We start from the raw sequence: 27,844 nt of genomic DNA, 5'->3' as shown, positions 1-27,844 counted from the left end.
TTTTTTAATTAAAATTTATTTAATTTTAACTGTTCTTTCCAACAGAAGAGGTAGGTATATTTCCACATATGAAAAATCGGTAACAGCCACAAATCAAAACAAGGAAAGCCTGATAAAAATCAACATACTCTCTTCTAACAGCACATAAATGTAACTATGATGTTACTAATAGAGACATGAGTTGTTTCATATTCCAATCAGACAATAACCTTAACGTTTATAATATATATATGGTAGTAACAGGAGTATTGAAAGGCTGCCTTTTCATCACAAAAATTGTTTCCCACAATGATCTGTGCTGCAGATAGGTCACGGTGACCTTTGAGTCGCCGGGCGGATTCTACTGTAATTCTTATTCTCCCCAACACCATCATCATCAAGCCTCTAAGAGTCTACAGAGATCATCAGATTTTTAAAATTTGATTCCAACCAAAAGGGTATCTTCAGACTAGAGGTGGAGAGATTTGACCACTCCAGTCAGCAAATGAGTTCAAGCGTGCACGTTTTAAAGTAGCTGCATTTCCAGTTTGGGACCAGAAGATGGAAGGTAACTGATTTTCATCAGTAGGTAAGTAGCAATTTAGCCAAAAAAAAAAAAAAAAAAAGGCATAAAGACCATGTTTCTGTGATTATCAGTCTGAAGAATGAAGAGACAGGAAAACTCTCATACATTGTACACATGAATACGGACAGGGGGAGGGGCCTCCAAAGTCACGTGATGATTGCTTTGGTCAAGGCTAATAAAAAAATGTTTAAAATAAAAACTTCATAAATAAAACACCTGGGTGTTGTATTTAACACTTTAGTCAATCTAAAGGTCACTAATACATAGAGCACGTTTGTCTTCTCCCCATCCCCAAACCCTCATTTGCTTCTGGTTTCCCTGAAATTGTATGTGAAGTGGGAGCTTCCTCGCTGTCGACACCAGGTAAGGCCCAGTTCACTTTACTCTCCTTTTGCCTTTCCATTTTTCTGCTTTCTTCCATCTTCTACCACTAGGTGGTTTTCTGATTTGTTCACACCGTTTGCTGAAATACCATTCGCAGCTGTTTTTCCAGTTTTGGCTTTCTTAGGCTCTTTGTACGTCCGAACATAGAAGTTAAGGAAGAGACATATGAAGCTGACTGCATAGACAATGAGAGCCCAGTGCATCCATTTGGGGAAGGGGCAATCGGTGTAAAGGGACAGCGCTGTGTGCCCAATGGTCACGTGGAACTGAATCTGAAAAACAAAACAGCGCAGGTACGTTTACTGTGGGCAGCAAGCAGCTCGTCACGACCTCAGCATCTTCTGTGCGGCTGAGCCAGGCCCACGCCGTCGCCCCACGGTCCAAGGCTTAAGAGTTCTCTGGTTCCTCCTTACTCAGGCTGCTGCTCAAATGACATGTCCTCAGCTAGGGCTTCCTGCTAAGACTCAAGTACCTCCACCCAGAGGGTACCTCCATCCCTTTAACCGAAGGGTTCTGTTTTATGTGGGTTTTTTCGTTTCACAGGAATTGTGTCTTTTGCATCTGCTGACTTCTGGACTGTCCACCTCTCCACCCGTGTACAACCGAGGGCGGGGCTCTGTGTTGGTCTCCATGATTCCCGAGCCCTTGGCCTGGTGTCTGGGCTCAAGGAATTATTTTTTGGATAATGTTGAATAATTTTACCTCATGAGAGGGAATATCAGTGGCCTAAGAGAGTAAAGTAGTGGTACTATAGGCTCTTCAATTTTTGTTTTCCTCCCATATTTTTTTTTTTTTTTTTGCGGTACGCGGGCCTCTCACTGTTGTGGCCTCTCCCGTTGCGAAGCACAGGCTCCGGACGCGCAGGCTCAGCGGCCATGGCTCACGGGACCAGCCGCTCCGCGGCATGTGGGATCTTCCCGGACCGGGGCACGAACCCGTGTCCCCTGCGTCGGCAGGCGGACTCTCAACCACTGCGCCACCAGGGAAGCCCTCCTCCCATATTTTTTTACTGATTTCTTTCCACAAAGTTGTCAGCAAGCCAGTACATATACTTCTAAAAATGAGCTTATCAAAATGGTTCATTACTTGTTTCTTACAGAATAGCAGACAAGTGAATTTGCATTTGAAGGGACACAAGTCTTTAAAGACTAAGATTTTTTGGTAAAGTTTTGTAGATATTTGAGAATAAGTGTAAAAAGAGTGAATGGTTCTCAACATAAGAGTTATGAATTCCATGGTATTAACAAGGGTTAGCTTTTTACAAGATTAACATACAGGATGAACTGTTGTGAGAGCTTCTCGCTTGGAAATACACTACCTTTCATGAAATAAACATCCTGTTTGGAAAGGGCAATTGTGGTTTCTCTTTAAAGGACAGCATTATCAATATTAATTACTATATTAAATATTAGTTTCAAAATTTATCCCATGTAAGCCCCAAATTTCTATCAGACTAAAAAACTTTAGAAGTTTTCCATGGCAAAATCCAGATTTTAAGAACTTTTGATTTCACAATGGTTTTTAGGACGTGCATCACGGAAGAAGGGTGAGTGTGAGGGGTGGCATCGCTAAAGGAGAGTCAGGTGCAGGCTCCAGCAAAGCAGAGACGGAGAGTTCACATGAGTTTTGTCACCTCCTCATTTTCTTGGGACCATCTAATAATTACTGAGAGAAACGAATTACACAAACTATATAAATGGCTTACACAAAAACTGGAGGAAGCTTCCTGTAGCACTTTACTTACAGATGAATCCTGCACACCCAGCATTTCCCAAAGGTTGTGCTTCCTGTTTGGTTAGCCTATTGTTTAGAAACTTAAAGCAGAGATGAATAATGTTTCCAAATGTGATTCCACTGTACACTGAGAAAACTGTGTACGTGCTACGATTAAAGCAAATTATAATAAATTCCAAGGCTTAAGGATAGCTACCAGGTTGGTTTTGGATTTCCAGTTTGGTTACTGGGCTAGTGCTTGGCTTGGAAGGTTGCACTGATGCACCCAGATGCTACAAGAAGTCCTACTGGGGGTAGGTGCTGAGAACTGCCTGCTCTGAAGACTAGCATTTGAGAATACCGAGCTCTGCTCGCTAATGACTGTGTGTCGGGGAATTAAGAGTTCTCTGGTCCTTGGTCCCTTCCTTTTCTTAAATTTAATTAATTTTTAATTTTTTGGCCGTGCCATGGGGCATGCAGGATCTTAGCTCCCCAACCGGGGATGGAACTCATGTCCCCTGTGGTGGAAGCTGCTGGACCACCAGGGAAGTCCCCCTTCGTCCCTTCCTTTACCCCACCCCTTCCTTGGCTCTGTGCCTTTCCTACAACTTTCATATTCTAAACGTATGGGATCTGTTGGCAAGGATGGAAAAATGGAATAGACAACAGAAAATTTACGTAAGGGCAGGATGAAGAGAGGCAGTAGTAACATTTTAAGTGAAAAAAAAAAAAAAGCCTAAGAAAGAAGTTAGATTGTTTTTCTAATCATAAATGAGTCTGTGTACTTTGTGGTGCGCTTAGGTCTTTACTCATCCATTTCACAGATATGTTTAAAGGATATTTCTCTTAGACAAGAGCTGAGTCTGGTCTTTTAAGGACATTTAAAAAACGAGTGGCCATGACCACCAGGTCTATGAACAGGTAGCTCAGAACCAAACAGCCTCAACTCCTATAGCTGGAGCACAGAGAAAGTCGGCTTGGTAACAGAAAACTGCCGAAAACGACTCAGCACTGTACAATTAATTAGATTCAAACATTTTCAGTGTTTCACCAGAAAAAAACTTTAGAAGCATTTAACTCACCAGCTGCAGCATGGTCAGGTATCGTTTCCACCAAAGATACTTCTGAATCCATGGGCCAAAGGCGGTTAACCCGTAGTATAAGTACATAATCACATGGATGAAGGAATTCATCTGGGCTCCGAAAAATGCTTTAGAAAAACAGAGGTAATTACAAGATACAGAAACCTGTATTAGGTGATAAACCATTTGGACATAAAATAAATGAATCTACATTATTTTCCAACATTTAATCTTGAGTACAGATGAGGAATAAGAGTTGTAAAATAGTTCTAATGGAAAAGCCTTCTCTTCAGATCATGCCAAGTATTTTTAAAGTTTAGACTCAGGCTTTCACCATATAAATAAAAAAGGGTGTCCTTCAAATGCAAAGGACTTTCAAAGTGGCAAATTTTCAAATGAGGGTACTCCAGTGGCTTAAGTAGGCCCCAATACAGAACTACTGCCAGTATTACTTTGCATTCTATTACTCTTGGGGGAAAAAAAGTCATGGTACATATAATTGTTTAAGCAGATTTGTAAATGTTTCATTATTGCCTTTACATGTGCTGATATACATAGCTACAAAAAAATAGTACTTATTTCTTAGTTTCCTAAATAGTTTTAAATGGAAGGTAGCAAAGTGAACTGTGCTATTATATACTGACTTGTACCCCGGGTCCCCATCAGAGGAATGGTCTGTTTACAGCTCAATGATGTGAATCATCTCCAATGTACAGGCATCTGAAAAGCTGGAGGCAGACCTTGGCCAAACTGTGAATTCAGATTCTCTTCAACACTGAGAAGGCTACACACAATTTCCTTTGAGTAAGAACCAACAGGTGCACCTGGGCCTGTCTGACAGCAGGAGTGGGCTTCGGGCTTGGAGAGGAGACAAAGCCTTCAGACTGAGAAGCTGTATCTTGGTATCCTCTGGATCGGAACCACTAGAACTGTTCCCTATCAAAATATAACTTGCTATGTTTGGGATTCGTTTATGCTTATCTCTGGGGTAAATCTGTAGGTGTGAAAGTAGTCACAGATAAAAAGCTAAAGCTTTACTTTCTTCAAATTTCTTTAAAGTGAAATTAACACAGAAATAATTAACCATGAAAGTAAATTAAATTATAGACCAAGTCAAATTCTCACTACTTTCCATCTTCCACATTTACATAATTGACTACCTGGGCATATGTTCCTGAAAATGCTCACCCTGTCCCCCTGCGACCCACTTAATTCCAATCCACCACAATGTAAACATTGTACAGTGATGATATACGTGAAGGAAGGAGACTTGGTTGTTTTTCTTCCTCAGGATAAAAAACACTGTGTCCAAATACTCAATTCCTTTAGAAATAAAGTACCACCACAGAGCAGCAGCTATCTGTAGAAAGAAAGGGAAAAAAGCATTTTACAAACACCAGAATGACACTATCACATGGTTTTCTACACATTCTAAGTCCTAAACAATCTTCACTGCACAAAATGTAGGAGGCACAGAATCATTTTTGTCTAAGTGGGTGTGAAACCTAGGCATCTATTCACAGGGAAAATAATGGGAAAGAAAGAGTCCAAATCTGTATCTACACAGTGCCAACAATTCAGAGAAAATTTTCAGTCTGTTCCATAGCTGGATGTCACCAGTACCCAACTGCTGAATGCAGAGCTGCAAACACTTTCACATTGCTATGATTTTCAACATGGTAGAGAAACTGAGATATTTACTTTGTAAAGGTATTTCACTTGTTCATGCCTAGCCTATATCATACCTCAGAGATTCTTGCAAGTGTGCTTGGGTAGCAACTGGGCTCTGTGAGTGTCTTGTCTCTCTCTCACTTTAACATATGCAATAATCACAGTAGCTTTTATTAGGCAGTAACATCTTTAAAATGATAAATTGCAACAAACAAACATACACAACAAATATTTCTTAGGTCATAAATATAATCGTGCTTACATAAATAAGTCTTTTCTTTTCCTGGGCTCTAATTAAGACACCAGATGGTGCAGAAAGATTACATTACATGCTGAGATTAAGGATCCAAGGATCCAGTGAGAGGTGACCTCTGTGTATATGTTTTAAAATATTTTCCAAGGATCCTACTAAAATAGTAACCTCAATTCATCTTTTTTATGTCAAGTATTTTCTGTGACATGTGTCCTATGTACAAATACCAAAGGCAGCGGTACATAACTGAAATCTGTTCGTACACCTCTGTGTGTCAGGGGTTTGGCAGATTCACTCACAGCCAGGCTTAGGTGTTTCAGAGCTGATAGAGACCTTCCTCATTTTATACCTGCACCTGTTGGATGCCATGGGTTTTTGTCTGGGTTTGGCTTTTTGCTTTTGAAAAACAAAATTACAATTTTAAAGTGTAGCAAGGAAGAAAGAGAAAGGCCAAAGAAAAAATAGTACTGTATTTACAAACTGAGAATTATTTACTGAATTTGCTTGAGTAATAATATTGTTGGAAATGATAAAGTTGTTTGAAAATAGGCTTGAAATAGGGAATTCCTCACAGCAACACTATAATATTCACTATTATGTTAGTACTTTAAAGTATAACATTTTGGTGCAGCAAACTTTATCTAGAAGGGAAGAGATAATGTCTTATTTCTCCCCCTATGTGGGCCTCTAAATTAGCCACCACTCATGAATAGTAATAAATAATCTTTCTCTTTAGTTTGTAAACTGAATAGCTACATCAAAGTGAAGAGATCCTTCTTGGCTACATAACAATGGATACAAAAATGAGTCTTTGGGTAAAACACTTACTCTGCCACATCTCATATTAGAGAGGAGGAGAGAGCCAGGAAATTTTCAAATGCAATCTGCTGCCGCTCTGGTTCTTTCTCCTACTTGATTTCAGTTCTCACAATAGCTCAATTTTTTTTTTTTAACATCTTTATTGGAGTATAATTGCTTTACAATGGTGTGCTAGTTTCTGCTTTATAACAAAGTGAATCAGCTGTACATATACACATATCCCCGTATCTCTTCCCTCTTGCGGCTCCCTCCCTCCCACCCTCCCTATCCCACCCCTCCAGGCGGTCACAAAGCACCGAGCTGATCTCCCTGTGCTACGGCGGCTGCTTCCCACTAGCTATCTACCTTACGTTTGGTAGTGTGTATATGTCCATGCCACTCTCTCACTTTGTCACAGCTCACCCTTCCCCCTCCCCATATCCTCAAGTCCATTCTCAATTTTTAAAGAACTGATCGTTTATGCATGCCAGGATGGTAGGCTCACAATGACCAGAGTGGTATTTTTAAAACTTTATCCCCAAAATGTTAGCATGTTGTTTCATCCAAGGGGTTTACCTAGGTTCACTCCTCATAGAAAGCAAGCCCAGCGCTTTTCCCTTTCCTTCCCCAACCTGAGCAAGACCTGAGTCAGCGCTCCACCCAGGGAGAGGCTCTCTAGCGAGGTTACCGTAGCCAATAAATCTGTATAAAGGGGCTCCTCTCATCCTCCCTCAGTCGCATCACGGGTCTTAGGTTCTTGTTAACCATTTGTTTACATGACTAGTGTCTGCCTCTCCCACCTTTGCTAGAATGTCAGCTCCACAAAGGCAGGGGTCCTATCTGCCTTTCCACCTGGGTCCCCAGGGCCCCTCACACTATCTACATACAGCACATGTTCAATACACATTTGTTCAATGAATAAAACCAACATGACAACCAAAAGGGGTGATTTTTCTTTCATCGGCGCATTATATCTCCTAATAGGGAAATGAAGACAGAGACATAAAATGGTAACTACATGAAAGCAATCTGGTGCTGGGTCTTGATGGATACTGCTATTTATATTGTCCAACCCCAATGCTAAAGGGCTACTTTTTTCCAAGGGCAGCTACTACAAATTATATTAATACATATATTACATGTAACATAAAACACACACATACATATAACATATGTTATATATGCTATATAAATATGTTTTATGTATATGTAATGTTTGATATGAACCATAGCACACAAGAGTTGTTCAATAAATAGTTAATAAAATAAGATGGTAATTTTACTGGTGCAGGTGACTGCAAAGTAAAATATGGTAACACTACATTACTGGTCTGCTTTTCTGCAAAGATGATAAAAACTGAGTTTATACCTATACTAGTTGTGCTGTGCTTAATTTACTAAACAGTACATAGTTTGTAAGATGTTCGTTTTCCTCAGGCTTTCTTAACAAATGAATTCAGCTTTCTCTAAGAGTGTCTATTCTTGACCAAAAAAACAAAAATCTAAAATATCATCTTTATACTAAACATGGAACTTCTCTTTTTATTTTTTTGCTTACTGCATTTTAGTAATCCAACACACCTTCACTCTCACATTACCAAATGAGAGAAGATACTGGAGGGATGAAAACAGCTTTTCAATTATGTACTTAAAAAAAAAAAAGCATAGCTTTGTTGACTCGAAACAATCCAGTACACTTTTACCACTATACTGAAGAATGTTTTTCACAGACTAGGGACTACAATATTAAACCAACTTCTACTGATTAACAGTGTTTTCAAGGTACTTACCCTGACTTCGTGAACGTTATCCGAATAATCCACACTCTGGCAAATATAGCTATATCCTGCATTATATGATCCCATGAATAGCTGGAAAAAGTGAAGAATATTTGGAGTAAAGTTTCAGTAGATAAGGCATTTATAAGCACTACCTACAATATGCAAACTTGCAAAATATTTTTAAAAGCAATACGGTCTTAAAATTTTTCAACGCATTAAACATTTAATATGTTGGAATTTCTAAAATTTACTCTCTGTCAATTTATTTTAAAATTGAAATCTAAATTTAAAATGACATGTGACATTTGGACTGAGACAGAGACTCTCTACCTCATAATATTAAGAGAAACTGTGATTCACCAGATGCAGCAAGAGTTGCACGGATTTCTAGTCTTGAACCAGAGTGGGTTGCATCTAACAAACTGGGTAAAGTATCCAAACAAGTTAAAGTTTTTTATGAAGTTGAGCTTCCGTAGGCTAAGTTGTCAATTAAAGAAAGGTTTTTTTAAAGGAGCATACTGTTCTTTTCCCTAGCATCACCAGTCCAGTACTCTGGGTTCATACAGAACATTAATGAGGAGTCTCGTGGAAAACAAATTCCTTTCACTCTTACAACTTAAGAAATGGCTGTGCCAATCCAGCCTTTAGGATTTTCTTTCGAAATGCCATGGAGGATTTGCTGCTGCCCAGAAAGGTGGGCAGTGGTTAGTAGCAACAGCTGTATAACAGTTAACCCACTTCAGTTCCAACATAAAATACAATTACATTATGTAATAGGATTTAAACTTGAGATCGGTATTCTACATCTGCACATTTTCATCAGTTACCAAACCTGAAACGGCTGAATAAGAGTTATAAACATATAGCTACAACTATTTACTGAGCGCTTAATATGTTCCAAACACTATGTAAAAATTATCTCACTTATCTCTGATACCCTAGAAGTTAGGTATTATGCCCATCTTACAGATGGGGAAAACGAATCTCAAAAAAGTTAAATAACTTCCAGTGTCAGAAAAGCTAGTAAGGGTTATTTTAGAATCCAGTCTGTCTGCTTCAAAATCCCACTTTAAACAACTGTCTTACACTTTACATATGTTTCATATTTTTGTTACCCAAAAATGAAAACTGTCAGTAACATAAAATGTTGTACTCTTAGAGGAGCTAACATTTATCTTAGGGCACAACATTACAATGATAGTTTTACACATTCTCCTTTTTTAATTTGCAATAGACTTGGGGAATTATAAAGGGAACTTTAGTAAACCTACCTCTCTAAAGATAAAAAGGTTAAGCAAAACCATCCCGAAATTATAGATAATGAGCGCTAAACGCATCTGGAAAGGTTCTCGGTCCTTCATCCATTTTGGACCCAGCCACACGAACAGGAGGTAAAGGGTACTTATACAAAGCGTAGGCAACGGGGACTGCATCAGAGGCCAATTTTCCACGCGTTTATCTACAGAGAGAACATAAAATTCCTTATACAATAAATGTTCTATAAAATGAACTTATTAGGAAGCATAATGTCTCAACTTAGTTTTCCTGATTTGACCAAATACAGATTCTTAGAGGCCCGACAAAAATACATGACGTAAAACCAAAGAAACAAGACCCATTCCTGGGAGTACCTTTTGAAAATGAAGTTTTATTACATAAGGCACACTCTACATGTTTTACAGAGAACCTCGAGAACAGAGAGAAGAAACAAAGCTCATTGAAAATTCAGAAGAGGCTTTTGGGATGAAAAGTGACTCAAAGGTTTCACAGACAGAAAATAAATACTTTAAGGAGAAACCTGACTTTCATATTAAACATCTGAAATTTACTAGCACAGTTTGGAAGCTGCTCCAAAATGAAGAGGTCTGGAGCATGGAAGCTGTTCCCCGGAATGTTTCTGGATACTGAAGACAAGAGTACAGTTATATGTGCATTAAGTTGAGGATTAAGTTAGAGATCATTACATTTCTATAACTTATTTAAACAGCAACCACATATTCAAGACATTTTTCTTTTTCCTTGAGAACATGAGTCTACCTTTTTTCCCATGAATATAACCAACTTAAGTACTTTTCTCTAAAGCTATAAATCATTTACCTTGCGTGTGTGTGTGTGTGTGTGTGTGTGTGTGTGTGTGTGTATATATATATATATAATGTAACATATTTCATTTAAAATGAATCAACTGTTTTTAAATTCAAATATGCAACCCTGCATCAAATTTATAACAGAATCTTGCCACAAATAAAACATTAAGAGAAGCATGATGAAATATGAGGTCGACCGAAATTTACATTACAAAAGGACACTGAAGTTAATTTTTATATATCTAAAAGCTAAACAGCATTTTAAAGGTTGTGGATCTAATGTCTAGCTTATTCTTGGTAATGCAAAACACTTCTATGTTCTATTTTGAGGAAAATCATATTTTTTTTTTAAAGTAAAAAAAAAAAAAATTATCTTTCAGCCAGTTCGTAAAACCTAGACTAAATGAATTTAACTTAATTGCTCATTACAATGTCCCCCTATTTAAACTGTCAGTTTTACTAAAACTATATATGCAAAATAGCTCTGGGTAAGTTAACTGTCTTTCAAAATACTTTACCTAAAAATAAATTAGTCTGTTTCTATATGCGGTCAACAGAAAATAAGATACAAGACATGAAACACAAATACAAAAATATTTAATCACATAGCTTCCGAAGTTGGGGCATGACACAATAACCATGGTTTCTATAAAATAAGAGTTGTTAGAAGGGTGGGATAGTGACTTGAAAGAAAACAACAACAAAAAACCAGAAAAACTGATTTTACTTTATCGTTTACAGAGGAGGCCTACTCTCTATCTATTCATGGAAATTATGGTTCTGTCATTCAAATCAAAACATATTCTAGAATTAAAAATAAACTAAAGTACTTAAAAGACAGGAGAGAGAGTAATCCTCTTACAAGGAGGGGGTGACTTAAAAGATGGGCTGATTTTTGTTGAAGGCACTGTGCCACTATGGTCTTACCAGTGATTGTTCCCTTTTCTTTACTGTTGACATATTATTCTTCTGTGACCATATCTTTCTACGCCAAAAGCCAACCTAAAACATGGGGTATTCATCGACTTAGATCTTTATTTTTCTATATTATAGAAAAAAAAGAAAAGAAACTAATACAAACCCCCTAAATCCTAAAGCTTGGCTGTACTTCAGGTCACTAGGGAAGGAGCTGCCAGGGAGCTCCACCCCCATCCACAAACTAGAGAGAGGGCAGATGCTGCTTTTCCCACGGATACAAAGAGCAGAAGGACTCTGATATGAGAGAATCTATGTAACAGAGACAGGAAGATAAATCCACCTGTAAGGAGACTCTAATTTCTGACATCACGGATTATGTCTTACTCTTTTTATTATTATTATTTTTTTTGCGGTACGCGGGCCTCTCACTGTTGCGGCCTCTCCCGTTGCGGAGCACAGGCTCCGGACGCGCAGGCTCAGCGGCCATGGCTCACGGGCCCAGCCGCTCCGCGGCATGTGGGACCTTCCCGGACCGGGGCACGAACCCGTGTCCCCTGCATCGGCAGGCGGACTCGCCACCAGGGAAGCCCTGTCTTAACTCTTATACACACAGAATTCCTCTTGACTTCAAAGGCAGTTCTGAGCAGCAAGCAGGAAAAAACTAGGGAAATGGGGCCAAACTTTCCCGAATCAAAAGAATAAATAAATAAGCTCCTTCTTTCAGATGCACAGTACGAGTAACTCACTCAACAGAGGTATTTTTTTGGAATATTCTCAATATGTTTTTTTTTTTTTAAACATCTTTATTGGGGTATAATTGCTTTACAATGGTGTGTTAGTTTCTGCTTTATAACACAGTGAATCAGTTATACATATACATATGTTCCCATATCTCTTCCCTCTTGCGTCTCCCTCCCTCCCACCCTGCCTATCCCACCCCTCCAGGCGGTCACAAAGCACCGAGCTGATCTCCCTGTGCTATGCGGCTGCTTCCCACTAGCTATCTACCTTACGTTTTCAACAGCGGTATTTAAAGAGACACGAGTAAGCAGCTGAAGGTCTGATGAGATGAAGCACTGACAGAGGCCAAGAGAAGGGTACAGAGGTGGGGAGGAGCAGATAAGGAGTAGCAGACATATCCGAGAAGGCACAGGAGGCTCCATCAGTAAACAGCCGGGCTGAGTTTCAACGCCAGCTCTGCAGCTGTGGGTGGGACCTTAAGGGCATAATCGGTCCTCATCTCCTGATGGAGAGATGAAGGGGAACTAGATTAGTGCTTCTCCAACTTTAATGAGGAGAAGAATTACCTGGCGGCACAGTTACAATGCAGGTTCTGACTCAGCAGCTCAGGGTACAGCCCATTTTTAGGAAGGTTCTGCATTTTCTAGGAAGTTCCAACTGACGCTACGCCAAGAGCGTCATGGACCGTCCCTGAGAATCAGAAAACTAGGGGATCCATTGGGATTTTTTTTTTTAACTTTTGAAAATTGTTACCTTTTAAAATAACAATTAGGAGGAAGAATGGAATTGAAGGTAAGGAAAACTGGATCAAGAAAATAGGCAGTTTCCGCTGGCCAGGGGACCCACCTCTCACAGCCAGAGTCCCTGCACGTGTGTTCTCTTACAGGGCATCACACGGTCCTGTAAACTTCCTTAAAATGCCATCTCCCTCAAGGCAGGGGCTGGGTATCCCGCTCTTGTATTACCAGGCCTGCTGAGGTACCTGAACATTTATTTGATGAATAAACGAGGAGTAGATCTTTTTTTTTTCATATTACTCCTTTACTGTCTATCCGTTCAGTGAAACCCAACAGTACAGTTACTGATAGTCGAGGTTTCTTCAGAGCCCAGCAGCCCTTTCCCAAGCTCTTCCCAAACCTCCTCCACGCAAGCTCATAGCTTTAACCTGAAGTCAGTCAGCACCACCCCCTCCCAGTACTGAGAGCATGTGTGCTCCACGGGGCTCAACGTCTTTACCACATTGCTTTCTCCAGGGAAAAAAACACAACACCCAACAGTGCAGGTCATGCCTTCACTTGACAACCACTTAACAGAGCCCTATGTCCAGCCTATAAAAGGCGACATTTCACACCATATCCACCTCACATTAGCCCTCCAGTTCACAAGGGTCAGAGAGCTCTCAAAACTTCCACCCCCAATGATTATCACAGAAGTTGTAGTCATTGTCAGCAACGTGAGTCACAGTACAACAGCAACCTCCACTCTGTGATAACATTTGCATGAAATTTCTCCATGTCTTTGCAGTTATCTGTGTCTTTCTGAATTTGTGTGCATTAATATTTCTATCTGACAAGATAGCCTACACTTCTTTTACATGTTCCCTTTTCCACGAAAAAGAAGGACTGAGTAGGTCACAATAGTATCAAACGATGATATGAAAATTCACCATTACTAAACAGTCCCCCAAGCCTCGAACCAAAAACAAGTGATGGCAGATTAGGACAGTAAAGAAAAACCACGAGTACCTGAAGCTTTACCTATTTTATATTAATGATGAACTATTTTATATAAAATAGCGAATTATCCAGCTTTTCATTAACACAAATGTTTAAATGACATTTTTTATATGTTGCCTTTCTTTTAAGAAAGATGTGTGCATTTGCTTACTTTTTTCTTTTGGCTTTTTTCCAGTTTTATTGAGAAACAATTGACATACATCACTGTATAAGCTTAAGGCATAGAGCATGATGGTTTGATGTACATAGACTGTGACATGATGACCACAACAGGTTCAGCTAACATCTGTCTTCTAGTATAGAGAAAATGAAAAGAAAAGAAAGAAGAGAAAAAGGAAAACATTTTTCCTTCTTGTGATGAGAACTCTTGGCTTTACTCTAACAACTCTCCTATACACCACGCAGTCGTGTTAGCTACAGTCCTCACGTCGTACGCCGAGCCCCTAGTGCTCATCTCAGAACCAGAAGTCTATACCTTTTGACCACCCTTCCTCCAATGCCCCGTCCCATCACCTTCCACCCCTGGTAACTGTAAGTCTGACCTCTCCTCCTGAGTTTGGTGGGGTTTTTTTTAATAACCTTTTGAAGGTAAATTAAATCCTCTATTCATTTGAGCTACACTGAATCCAAATGTAGGTTAGGCATATTAGAGTAAAAGAAGATATATTTCTGGTTCACTGTCAATACCCTAATCCTATACAATTATGGGTGGGATTCCATACCGTGAATTTATCAGGAAAAGAAAACTTCTGTCGAAACCCTATCCCTCCCGCCACCACTGAAGTCAAATTCTGTCATCAAGGAATACCGAGATTCAAATGGGTTTCACGTAACACTCTTGGGAATTCTCTCTTTGAAAAGCTCTTCTTTTTGGTGGGGCTGTGGGGGAATCAATGTGGTAGAAATATAAAGTTGGACTCCAGTCGATCTGTTTGCCGTATTGTCTTCTCTCTCTATTTCATATTATTAATATGTTTATCAACAGGTCTATGCCTTTGTATCTTGATGATTTTGCTCTTATTTTTGAGCCTATTTAGTAACAATTTTAAGCATGGAAGCCTTGATCTAAATCAGATGTGTAGAATTTTAGATTTAGAAATGATCCCTTTATCTCAAAAATGAGATGCAGAGAGGCCAAGAGACTTGCTGGAGAAGGTGGAGCAAAAGCCTCCTGTGGCCCAACAGCTCCTCCAGGACCACTCAGTCACCATGCCCACTCATTCTAAGGGAGAAATGCTCCCATCAATTTCTTCCTAAATTATAGGTTTAAAGAAAATTTTCACATAGAATTGTGCCTGTCAATCATGTTCCTTCAGGAGAAAGAAAACAAGCGGGAACTACAGAAGTCCCCTTAGCAGAAAGAAGGACAAGAGATAAACAAACCAAGGCGCACGTTTTCACGGGTGGTGCATCTGGCAGACCTGGTCCAGGATCGTGATGCTTTGGGAGACATGAGACTAAATGCTGGGGAAGGACCGAGGATGTCTAGCCTGAAAAAAGGAGGCCTCATCAAATACTAAAGAGATATCAGATTTATGCTCTATTGCCAGAGAACCAGTGAGAAGAGCTTTAGGGAAATAAATTACACCTAAATTCAGAAAATTTCTAACCATGAGGTCTCTTTTTCTGTAAGTAGAAAAGCTGTCTCCCTTGGTAATGAGTTCCCTCTCTGAGTTTTAAAGTTAAGCAAACCTAAAGCTAAATATTATAGCAAATCAAGTTTAGGAACAAGAAACTTTATTTCAGTAATAAGAATTACTAAGACACATTACTTTAACCTTCCAGACCCTTAAGAGTTAACTTCTTTCTCAGGAAATAGTTTCCATTTAGAACATTTTGACTGTTTCATAAAACTCATGCCGAGTGGGACTGATTTATTTACAAACATTAGCCTGGATAGCAATCACACAATTTTATCCATGTTAAAAGGCCATGGAATGGTTACACAACCGTATGCGTTTGTCAGAACTCACGAACTGATCCTCGGAAAGAGTTCATTTTATCATGTATAAATTTACACCTTTATTTTAAAAATGGGAGGAAAAATGGTCCATCTGAAGTGGGGCTTCCCTTGAACACCCTCCACCAAGAGTCTTTTATTCCTTACCTGATTTATACCTTAAAATCATCCAGCATGGTATACAGAACAGCTTTTCAAGTCAGACCCTCCATCCCTTTTGAGCTAAGTGATTTGCAACAGGCTCTTTGGCCCCTGACCTCTCATAATTCACCAGCTATTGGAGGAGACAGACATGAAAAATCAATTGCTTTGCAGGACGATGACAGCAATGTCAGAGGCCAGTCTGAGAACAGTGGCAGGGCAGGAGAGAGGCGACGAGGGCAACTTCCAGAGCTGACATCTGAACTATTCCTTGAAGAGGAGGGGCTTGCCAGGCAGACAGGGAGGGCAGAAGGCTTTCTTGCAGAGAGAACCGTATGTATAAAGAGCCCCAAATCAAGAGATAAAGCACTTATTTTGTAAACTAAGCAGGCCTGAGGTAGAGCATATGTACAAGCAAAGATGGTAGGAAATGACTAGAGATTTACAGGTCAGATCAGACCTGGGAGAGTCGATGCTGAAGACGCTGGAACTTATCCTGTAGATAAAGGGGAGATGCTTCATTGGTTAGAAACAGGAGACCACATTCGGCTTTTAGCAGATCATGACGGAGGCAGTGGGAGATGGACTGAAGGGGAAAGGCAGGGAAACCAGCTGGATCAGTGGTTCTCAGGTATCTGTCTGTTGCTAGGCTGCCCGCAGAAGGATCACCTGCTTGTTAAAAATATAGATTCCTAGGCTCCACCCCAGTATCTACTGTTCCCCTGGTGATGCTGACGGGCAGCCAGCCTTGGAAACCACTATAATGCAAGAAATGAGGGAAACCTGGATTCGGGGGCTGCACTGGTGATGGAAAAGATAGGCAGATACGGAAGTCACAGGGGCACAGTCTACAGACGTGGTGGCTGACATGGACGTGAGAGGTGAGAGTGAAAGAAAAGTTCAGGATTACCCCCAGATTTCTGACTTGCCTGGTGGCACAGATGGTAAAGTCATGGATCCAGGACAGAGCATAAAGGAAGAGGAGCAGATCTGGAAGGAGATGGATGATAAGGTGCATTTTTATTTATTTATTTATTTATTTATTTGGGGCTGCATTGGGTCTTCGTTGCTGCGCGTGGGCTTTTCTCTAGTTGCGGCAAGCGGGGGCTACCCTTCATTGCGGTGCACGGACTTCTCATTTCTCATTGCAGTGGCTTCTCTTGTTGCGGAGCATGGGCTCTAGGCGTGCGGGGCTCAGTAGTTGTGCCATGCGGGCTTCAGTAGTTGTGGCTCACGGGCTGTAGAGCGCAGGCTCAGTAGTTGCGGCGCATGGGTTTAGTTGCTCCGCGGCATGTGGGATCTTCCCGGACCAGGGCTCGAACCCGTGTCCCCTGCATTGGCAGGCGGATTCTTAACCACTGAGCCACCAGGGAAGTCCGATCAGGTGCATTTTTAAATAGCTTGTGTTTGAAGCACTCATGGGACACCTAGGTGGAGGCATCCAGTAGGCTCTGGAACTGCAGATGACTGCCAGGGCTGCAGACGCACAAGGGAGTCACCAGCAGTGAGAACCCCAGCAGAAGCTCAGGTCACACGGGAAAGAGCGCATAGAATGAGAGAATAAAAGGAACAAAGATTGAACCCTGGGGGACACTTAAGGGAAGAGTGGGATCTGTGGCTGCGAAGCAACCAGAGAGGAAGGAAAAGAGAAAATGATGTTGTGAGGACCAAGGGAGTAAGGTGTTTTGAAAGCGATGGGGTGGGCGACAGACTCTATGGATGGAGAGTCAACTGTTCTCCCCTCTTTTTAATGAGGAAATAATAACCATCACACAGGGTTGATGGGCGATGGTTAAACGGGAGAGTTCCCAGCACACGTGGACACCGCAAAGCCCTTCCTTCCGCTGCCTCCCGTTCCCTCTGCACCCATGCCTCCACGCAGGTGTGTCCTACGTCAGGGATCATCTGAGCCCCTCCTGCTAAGCGTCAAGCCCTTCGATGTCTTCCAGGCCTTTTCTTCCTGACTAGAGGAGTTCCCTAGGTTCTGGATATGGGCATTCAAGTCAGACTAGCAGCCTGACAACCCCAGCTTCCTCATTTAGCAGCTGAATAAGTCTCAGCAAGTTACCTAGTCTCTCTGGCCTTACGGGTGATGACAGGGTTGTTGGGAGGAATAAGACACTGCGTGTATAGTGTCTGACACAGAATAAGAGCTCAATACGTGTCAGCACTGTCATTATTACTGACAATAATCAAACCACTAAATCCTCCTCTGTCCCAAGAGAAGAGTTAAACCAAATTAAAGAAAAATTACCATCAGTAATTTTTATGTTCTATAGAAAAAAAATATAAAGTAAGATTAAGTTTAGACTATCTAAGCCATTGTTTTAGGAGCTATTACAAGGATTCAATAAAATGGCCTTAAGAGAACATGTAGTCTCAAACCTTCTAATTGTACAGGTAGAAATATAAGCCCCAAAGAATCAGGAATAATTTGCTCAAGACCATGTAAAAATGTAATAATTTGCCCTTGGCCATGCCCAAGACCATGAAACCACCTGCAGAATAATAAACTTATTCTCTAACGTTACTGTTATTATTTTTGACAAAATAGTTAACTCTGGGTTGTTCAAGGAATATGTAGATCATTAAATGGGTACAGAATTATAGCAACAAGCACAGTGCTCTGTCAAAACAGGTGCTTAAACATCTGTATCCCTTTGTTTTTCTATTCCTTTAACTATTTCCTACGGAGCAGATAAGAGAAAGTGAAAAGGACTAAATACGTTTTTGTTTTTGTTTTATTGTTTTCGGTACGCGGGCCTCTTACTGTTGTGGCCTCTCCCGTTGCAGAGCACAGGCTCAGCGGCCATGGCTCACAGGCCCAGCCACTCCGCGGCACGTGGACCCGGGCACGAATCCGTGTCCCCTGCATCGGCAGGCAGACTCCCAACCTCTGCGCCAACAGGGAAACCCAAAAAAGGACGAAATATGAATCTGTTATTTTCACTACTTGGGCAGCACCAGTAACAGTCTTGCTGGGAAAGATTGGCATCGTTGCATAGAATGCAGTTTTTCAATATATGTTTGTTTGAAATTGCTTTACCAATTTAAAGAATTTTTTTAAGTTCCATCTATATCCAGAATTTAAGAGCCGGATGAGACCTTAGAGATTACCTAATTCAACTCAACTAAGAGATGAAAAAAGTTGAGTTGGAAAAGCAAAGGGACAGCTCCAAACTCTCACGGCTAATTAGCGGCAGATCTGGGCTAAAGCCTCGGTCATCTAAACACCAGTCCAGGATCCTTTCCATTCCCTACACCACGCTGCCCTCCTCACTCCCACACACATCACAAGGCTTCCGCACAGACCATGAAGAGAGAGGAAGAATTACATCTGATTTTATATCTCTTTAAAGTATTTCGTGCTAAGTGATTTAATGGTTTGATTCCTTCATTAAATTTAGTCAACATCAACTGAATTTATGACTACCTTTAAAAATGATAAAGATCATTTTTAAAACTCTCTGTAATTTAGTGTAGCCTAAAACCTTATTAGTATTTAGCAACCAGAATATATCACTATTTGAAATTGTACTGGATTAAGAGGGTTGTATCAAATCAACAAATGTATGGGCATTTCCTAGTGTTGGGGAGAAAAATACAAAGTGAAAAGATAAATAATAATAAAGGTTAAAACAGTACAAGACAACAGAGTCCCAGAAGGAAGAGCACAAGGATGTACATGAGCAATTGTTTAGGATGATGGGATCAGATGCAGCAATGAGCTGCTCCGGGTACCACGACCAAGAAAGGCTCCGTGTGGGAGGGAGACTGAGCCAGGAGGGTCTTGGTGACGGGCACGTGTGGCAGGAGCCAGGGAAAAGGGCAGTAAAGGCAGGGGCAGCGTGATAAGGGACGTCAAGGCAGACGTGCACACGTTTTACTCACGGGTGAGTTATCCAAGTTGGCTAGAGCTGCACGTCTGTGGGCAGGGTGCTGACTGACCAGGTTAGAACGGAGAGCTGGAAACTGGTTTTGAAAGGCCATGTATTTCTTCCTCCCTTCTCTTTTCTAAAAGTCAAAACCCATATGATTTTTTAAATATATATTCTAATACATTCTCATTCTAAGGTAAAATAAAACAACAGCACCTTAATTGAAAAACGTCCTGATAATGAAAAAGAAAGAAGAGCCATGTAGCATGAGAAAAGACAGATAATTCTGTTACCCAACTCTTCTGTATGTGCTAATATATGTCTAATTCAAAATAATAAGTGACTCAATAAATGTAAAATAATACTTACGTTAATAATATTAAATCATTCACTAATGACATTATCAAAGGACAAAAAAAATAAAACATCGAATTTTAAAAGGATGACCAACTTCTTTGTGGCACTTAAGATCACAAAAGCACTGCCTGATATAACTATCTACGTAATTCTTAAAACCTTGTTTCCCTAAGCCAAAGAATCTAACTGTATAAAACGGTGTCCTGGGGGCTTCCCTGGTGGCGCAGTGGTTGAGAGTCCGTCTGCCAGTGCAGGGGACACAGGTTCGTGCCCCGGTCCGGGAAGATCCCGCATGCCGCGGAGCAGCTGGGCCCGTGAGCCATGGCCGCTGAGCCTGCGCGTCCGGAGCCTGTGCTCCGCAACGGGAGAGGCCACGACAGTGAGAGGCCCGTGTACCGCTAAAAAAAAAAAAAAAAAAAAAACTGTGTCCTGACACTAGTTTTAGAATTTGCACTGTTTTCCCCTCCTAGAATTCCATCTGTGATTGGATGCTTTGCTACATGCTGCTGGGGAATGGACAAGAGCATCAGACATTAGAATCCAGGAGTCTGCCACCAAAAGCCACTGGTGAGAGAAAAAGTAACAAGAATCAAACAAACAAACAACCCTAAAATGGCAGGGACCTCCTAGAGGCTTCAGGGAGGTTATGAAGGAAGGATAAGACCAGGACCCCATTGAAAATGCTGCCTAAGGGATATCCCACATTACAAGATGGACACATTCCACATATTTGTCTTTAATTGACTGCCTAGAACTTAGAATGTCTTTTCTCAAAGAAACATTGAGAATGGTAAGTGAGTTTCCAGGCTAGGCCAAACAAAAAATCTGTTTTAGATAATAACGTAGATAAAAAACTCTAACTGTGACAAATAACAAAACCAACGTAACTATAATAGACGATATTAAAGACCCGTGCTCCTCTGGGGCCCGGCAATCTGTGGGACAGACCCTACCTATCTGAGCTGAGTTAAACATCCCCTCCCATGGGCCCCCAGTTTCAGCACGCCAGGCTGACTCACTGGCCCTTAAACTCAATCCCAGTTTCCATGGGTTTTTAGTTTTGACACCCCTTTCCTTAGTCGACCTTTCAAATACTCTCCCCAACAGTACCCACATGAACTTCACGTGGTGAAACAGCTAAAATACTCTAAAGGCAGAGCCCGTACATTCCTCTCACGACTCAAGACTGCGGTGCAAGTAGAAGTGGAGATGAGGAGGGTAATCTCCTGACCTTCCCTAGGCCCCAGCTAGGCCTGACTCTGACTCTGATCACACTGCCTTCAGACCATGATGCCAAGGAAGGTGGAATGGCCGTAAGCTGCGTGGGGCGGTGACCGAGGGTCCTCATTCTCTCCCCGGAGCCCAGAACTGTGCCTGCACAGTGGCAGGTGATGAGGTAAGAAGGAAAGATTATACAAGCCTAGCTTCTGAATTTCATCATCATCCCACAGGAGTCCTCCCTCCTCCTGAACCACTCATCCCCTTCTCCCTTCTGACCCTCCAAAGTGAGGGTAAGGCCAGCTAGACTGGCCTTTCACACTCTAACTTCAACTCCCAAGTAGACACTCATTTTTCACCCAAGTATAGGGCGCCATATTTGTGAACAGAGAGCAGTGTCAAAGTCCCCCACCAAACACACATGCAATGTACAAACATACTCCAAGAACAATGGCTGTTTAAAAACATGTGGTCAATGTACACAGTGCTGTATTTAAAACAGATAACCAACAAAGACCCACTGTACAGCACAGGGAACTCTGCTCAGCGTTATGTAACCTAAATGGGAAAATAATTGGAAAAAGAATAAATACATGTATATGCATAACTGAATCACTTTGCTGTACACCTGAAACTATCACAACATTGTTAATCAACTATACTCCAACATAAAATAAAAAGTTTAAAATAATAAAGAAAAAACATGTGGTCAAAAAGAAATATGGTAGCTCAAGAGACATCTGGCCTTATTGTGGGCATGCTGGCTACTAACTTTCTAGGATGTTTCTATGTTAATGTCAGTTACACAAAATGGTACTAATAAGTATTTATTAAAATAATAAATGCAACGGGAAATATAAGGTACAATTCGGGTACAACTGGGTATTAATAACTTGGGGTATTAAGACTCACTGGTTTTCAAATTTTACATACAATTCCTCTTGAATGGATGTACACTTTGAGCCTAGGACCCCAGTCCTAATAATTTTAATGTACTCATAAAGTGAAAAAATAGAAGAAAAAAACACAATGACATCAGAGTACCTACTCTCATGCCACCAACGGGTATAAAAATGTCCTATGCCAGTCTATAGTTTCCTATAATAAAGCGAGACTCACTTCCTTGTTCAAAATATCTAAAACTATAGAGAAGGGAAAATTTATTTTTGCTGTTTTTCTAAGAGTACAGCTCTTTCAAAGTTTTGACTCCAATGTATTAATGATGTAGTAAAAGTAATACTTTCTGTGTTTATACACTGTGGGACATATTCTGTATTTGCTAGATATGTGTCTCTGAAAAGCCCAATTTTTTTTTTTTTTTTTTTTTTTTGTGGTACGTGGGCCTCTCACTGTTGTGGCCTCTCCCGTTGCAGAGCACAGGCTCCGGACGCGCAGGCTCAGCGGCCACAGCTCACGGGCCCAGCCGCTCCGCGACATGTGGGATCTTCCCGGACCGGGGCACGAACCCGTGTCGCCTGCATCGGCAGGCGGACTCTCAACCACTGAGCCACCAGGGAAGCCCAAGCCCAATTTTTATACATTGCTTTGGACGTGTTTTATTAAATACCACCATTTGGGGGACTTCCCTGGTGCTGCAGTGGTAAAGAATCCGCCTGCCAATGCTGGGGACATGGGTTTGAGCCCTGGTCCAGGAAGATCCCACATGCCGCAGAGCAACTAAGCCTGTGTGCCACAACTACTGAGCCTGCGCTCTACAGCCTGTGAGCCACAACTACTGAGCCCATGTGCCACAACTACTGAAGCCCGCGAGCCTACAGCCCATGACCGGCAACAAGAGAAGCCACCAGCCCCCATTCACCGCAACTAGAGAAAGCCCGTGTGCAGCAACGAAGACCCAATGCAGCCAAAAATAAAAAAGGAAAAGATAAATAAATAAATTTATTTTTAAAAAAGCCACCATTTGATATAACAGCGCAAAATGGTATTTTTGCAGGAAATGCCCTAGGGCAAAAATCTTTGGGCTCATCAAATGTACTCTACAAATGTGTAACTATTCCTGTTCTGAAAGTCCAAAGTAGATAAGAGTTAGGCAGAAAACTTTACACTTAACTTTACACTTAGGCAGAAACCTCAGTGGAGAGAAGTAGTATTTAATGAACTGATAAAACAGAAACAAAGAAGCACACAACTACAGTGTGAGGATGAAAGCACTCAAGGGCACAGAGCCTTGCTCATTTCTTTCTCTCCCTGAATGATCTGCATTCTTTCACCATACTCATCGCTATTTCTCAACATCATCTTTCTCTCTGCCCACTTTTATCTTCCCCTCTGACTCATCGACTTCTTCTTCAGCCTCATCTCATAAGCTACTTTTCTACTTTGAAACTCCTTCACCCAGATTTTCATGAAACTATATAGCAAGGAGATCCTCCTGGAATCAGAGTAGTGCGAATGAATCAAAGACCGGAGAGTGGGGCAGACCTATTCTGCCTGAGGCTGAAATAGCCCTCTTACGCAGCAGCAAGGTAGAACCCACTAAGCCTCTAAGTTGGCTAAGAAATACCATCTACCTACACTAGGTAGCTCATTACAGGAAGCAAGGAAGCAGTCTCAGGTTTCGTAAGTGGATAGCCAGAGCGTGGGTGAATACCCTCCCTCTGATCTGCTAGTGAGAGGTCACTTCGTTCTAGTGGCTACTCTCACTACTCCGGCTTGGCCCTCAATATTATATTATTTGCCCTTCACAGGCTCGTGGACAGCTTTCACATGAGGCAAGTGTACAAAGCTTCCCGTTTCATTTGTGATTTTTTTTATACAAGCATCATTAGGAAGGAATTAACCATCACAGAAAGGCATATTCTACCTTTGCTGTCAATTGCTCTGCGACTCCAGAGGTGGGAAAGCTCTGAGGTAGGAAGGGAAGACAGACAGGAATGAGAACTCCTGGGTGTGGCTGGCTATATGGAGATTTGAGGACCTTGACGAGGCCTGAACTCTGAAGTATGCAAAGTGCAATTATCTGCCAAAGAGCTTGCCTGATGCTCAGCTCTGTACAATTGTGTCGTGGGAAACCCTGATGCAATGTTTAAATAACCAAAATCACAGAGATGAAGGGAAGGATACATCTTTCCCAGTTTTTGTAGGTATAGCAGCATAACCTCAGTGTACACTACATAGAAGAGAGACTTAAAAAGGAACGACTCCATTAAAAAGTGCTTTTTAACCATTTGCAAGAGCAACAGCTAAATAAGTAGCTTATTTCTCAGTGTCAAACTTGAGATCTTCTGAAAAAGAATACACTTTGCTAAAGAAGTTAAAGCCATATCAATGCCAAAGAATCATTTTGTCTCACACATAAATAATTCCAGCACACGTTTTTTTCCACGACATACATCCCATGTATTGTACTGTGTTCTTGCTGTAACCACTGTCCCATTGACTCTAACAACGAACACCAAACTATAGGAATATACTTCTATTCCTTGGGAAGGGAGGCACAGTCCTAACATATAAGGTTAACCTCCTCCGCCGCTGGGATGCAGGGCAATACTGCAAAAGGACTGGAAATGGCAAAACATAAGATCACTTCTAAAATCCTGTTAGCTTAACTGTTTATTTCAAAAACTTGTAAATGCTTTAAACCCAAAAGTAACTGAAGTAAATGAAGAAAATAAATGGCAAAATATAAAAATAACATATTAGCACAACTCTTCCCCTTAGAAAAGCTGCCTAGCTCAGCCAACTAACCATCCCTGTCAAACTGCAACACTGAAAGGGAAAAGTTTGCCAATTTAAGACAATTGTATACGTGTAGGCTTCTGGGACCACCTCTAGGTGCTGCTGTAGAGACCCCCTTTCCTAAAGATTCCCTACTTCTTTCCCGGTGTTTTAACCTTCCCCCGCCCCGACCGCACTGCACTGCGCAAAGCCATCACAGACAATCACTTCAAGCCTATCTGTTGTTGAAAAAGCCTCGGAAACTAACCTCCTCCAAGGTTCAAGGAGCCGAACAATGGCTTTTGACTTTTCATTCCAAATTATATTCTAGATGGACGAGCTAGACAAAATATTAGCAGGTGTGTCAAAGCAACCAGGAGGCCAAAAGAAGCAAAAGGACAGCGACCACTGGGCTCTCCGCCCTCCCGAGCCATCTCACCGACGGAATATTGCTAAATGTTAAAAATGATCCCTGTGCAAAAGAGAAGTGTCAGAGCTCGGAAGATGTGGGACCACAGGGTGGGGCGGGCCTGCGCCGAGCTCTCAGCAGCACAGACTCCATCTGAAATGCCAGCTCCTGCATCCGAGAACCTGACGAGAGATGGTGGAAGCTCAGAGGAAAACCGGGCAAGCGTCGAGGGGAGGGGGAGAATTAACGTTCGGATCAGATTAACCAGTGCCCTAGCGCGGTCTCCGCGCCCGGCACCTCCTCGGATCCGCAGCATCCCAACAGCCGCAGGGGGCCGGGGCGCTGCCGGGCCGGGCGCTCCGAAGCCGGCGGCTGGTGTCTCCCGCGGGGCCAGGCGAGGATGGAGAGCTTTACCTGTGATGGACAAGGTCCAGCGGTAGAACTCCACGGTGTCGTTGAGCGCCGTGGACACCACGTTCAGGACGCTGCCCGGCTCCGAGTCCAGGAGCCCCATCGCGGCGGTGAGCGGGCGCTGGCGTTGGGAGGAGGAAGCGGAGACCCCGCGGGAGGATCGACCTCCGAGGCGACGGCGGACCGAGCGAGCGGCAGCCGGCGACTTCTCTAACGGCGGCGGCCCAGCTGCGTCTTCTCCCCTTCGTCGGGGCGCCGCGGCGGCGGCGGCGGGGATACGGCGACGGCGGCGACGAGCCGGGCGAAGGAGAAGGTACCGTCAAAGCTCCCGGGGGGAGGAGGAGGAGTTGGAGATCCTGCCGTGAGCGCCCGGTGCTGCACCCGTCTGCCGCCACGCGCCGCCGCAGCTCCAATCTCCTCGGCCGGCGTCACGTGGCCGCGCGCGGGGAGGAGGGGCCGGCGGCGCCCCTCCTCCCGCCCGCGAGCTGGGACTTCGCGCAGGGATACTGCGGCGGGGAGGGGCCTGCGGAAGCCGGGGCCGCGCAGGCGCTGGCCGGGCCGCATCGCTCGTTCTCGGCCTCTACGCGTGGTCTGGGGTGCGGGGCACCGCGGCCTCCCCTTGCCACCTCCCCCCGCGGGTCTCCCTGCTCCCCTTCCCCGCCTCCCTCTCCCATCGGGCCCCTGCGGAGGAGTATGACGCCTTCCCACGCGTGACCTCGCATCCACCCTGGATGCGCCTTAGGAAACTGGACAGGGAAGAATGAGCTTTTTGTGGGGAAGGCTGAGGTAGGCGACGTGCTTTGGTCCTTACCTGTCATTCACTTCGATTTCCCTTGGGTTCTGTTTCCTTCACCTCCACCTGCACAGACTTGTCACCATGACAAGGGAGATACAGAAGTTATCCCTCTAAATTAGTAAAGGGATGTTTGTCTTCCCAGCTGCAGTGATGGAGAATGGACTTTGGGGTCTAATCGTTAGCAAGTTAACAAATAATTTGAATGAATGCTTGTATGTGTTCCGTAGGCCCTTTTAATATACAGAGGATAGTCAAAGCAATTTAATTATTAAATAAGGTTCTAATAATTAAATGAGGTCCTGAGGAAAAGAGAGAGGGCCGAGAGAGGCCTTACAATTAGAGAAGTCCGCTTAGACCTGACGGAGTTGTGGTGAATCTAAAAGAGTAATTGCTCAGGAGACAAAAGACAATCTAGGTGAAAGAGGGAAAAGTATTTTTTTTAAGTTGTTTAGATAATAAGAAGATGATGGGAGGTAACAAGATAATCTTACCCCTGAAAAGGAGCAAAACTACATACAGTTTGTAATTTGATAGTTTCTGACAATGAACAAGAGCTTTGAGAATAGTCCAATAACCTTTTCACCTACTTGGAATTTAAGCATGTCACCTGCTTTTTGTGTAACCTTTTCTCCAGTTGATTTAGGATGCTATATTTAAAGGCCATTGAATGCAGTGTTAATTGCTTCTGCTCTTTGACACTGTGAAAATAATCTGAATACTATCTTTTATCATAGTTATTTGATTTATTTCTTTTCCAATTGACCTGTTATATGTTCTTTGATTTTATTTTATATTGGAAGCATCCTAGAGTATAAGAATAATTTGGGGCTCCTTTTTGAGGATCCAACCCAGTGCTATAAATAATAATAAGTATTTATGATGATGTCAAAATAATAACATATTTTTTCAGAACATAACAAGGACTATAAGTGGCAGACACATTAGGGAAAGAAGAGATAACTAAAAGTAACTGATTTACTGTATCGCTCAAGCAACCATAGCCTTCATTAAATGCTCTATTTTTGAAATTAACAAAATAGAATGTAATTTATCAAATATATTTATCAGATTAAAGTTTTTTGGATTGAAATTATGATTTCTCAAGTCTCAACTGCAATTTATGTGTGTCAGTCTGATCCTAGAAGCTATTAGCTATATTTAAAAAAAAAAACCCAGTCAAGTCTCTATATTTGGAGAGTAATAATGTTCAACAATCTACTTATGTACTTTGGTGGTCTAGCAAGGTTCAGATTAGTTTGAACTTCAT

The 27,844-nt window shown here is 42.1% G+C and overlaps 1 protein-coding gene across 2 annotated transcripts; it reads right to left on the bottom strand.

Moving 5' to 3' along the window:
• ELOVL4 (ELOVL fatty acid elongase 4) lies at positions 1 to 26,208 on the bottom strand. Of its 2 annotated transcripts, XM_032651817.1 has the most exons (7): positions 25,785 to 26,155; positions 19,722 to 19,844; positions 9,519 to 9,706; positions 8,257 to 8,337; positions 4,933 to 5,104; positions 3,745 to 3,872; positions 570 to 1,221 (listed from the first exon to the last, which is right to left on the bottom strand). In XM_032651817.1, the coding sequence occupies exons 3-7, from the start codon at positions 9,678 to 9,680 to the stop codon at positions 946 to 948; spliced, it is 819 nt and encodes a 272-aa protein (XP_032507708.1). In that variant the 5' UTR covers positions 9,681 to 9,706; positions 19,722 to 19,844; positions 25,785 to 26,155; the 3' UTR covers positions 570 to 945. The 2 variants fall into 2 exon arrangements, with proteins under 2 accessions (XP_032507707.1, XP_032507708.1); XM_032651816.1 differs by lacking the exon at positions 19,722 to 19,844 and having other exon boundaries at positions 1 to 1,221; positions 25,785 to 26,208.
• Positions 26,209 to 27,844: the final 1,636 nt, after the last annotated feature.

Source organism: Phocoena sinus, chromosome 12 (genome assembly GCF_008692025.1).
Source record: "Phocoena sinus isolate mPhoSin1 chromosome 12, mPhoSin1.pri, whole genome shotgun sequence".
Taxonomy (NCBI): Eukaryota; Metazoa; Chordata; class Mammalia; order Artiodactyla; family Phocoenidae; genus Phocoena; species Phocoena sinus.
The sequence above is the reverse complement of the archived record's forward strand: the minus strand, read 5'-3'. Positions and strand labels throughout refer to the sequence as shown.

Coding starts and splice junctions, on each gene's coding strand:
- ELOVL4 (XM_032651816.1), bottom strand. CDS start 25,884: ATGGGGCTCCTGGACTCGGAGCCGGGCAGCGTCCTGAACGTGGTGTCC. Junction 3,873..4,932: donor GTGGGTCGCAGGGGGACAGG/GTGAGCATTTTC, acceptor GTTTTTCTAAAG/CATTTTTCGGAGCCCAGATG. Junction 1,222..3,744: donor ACCTGACCATGCTGCAGCTG/GTGAGTTAAATG, acceptor TTTGTTTTTCAG/ATTCAGTTCCACGTGACCAT.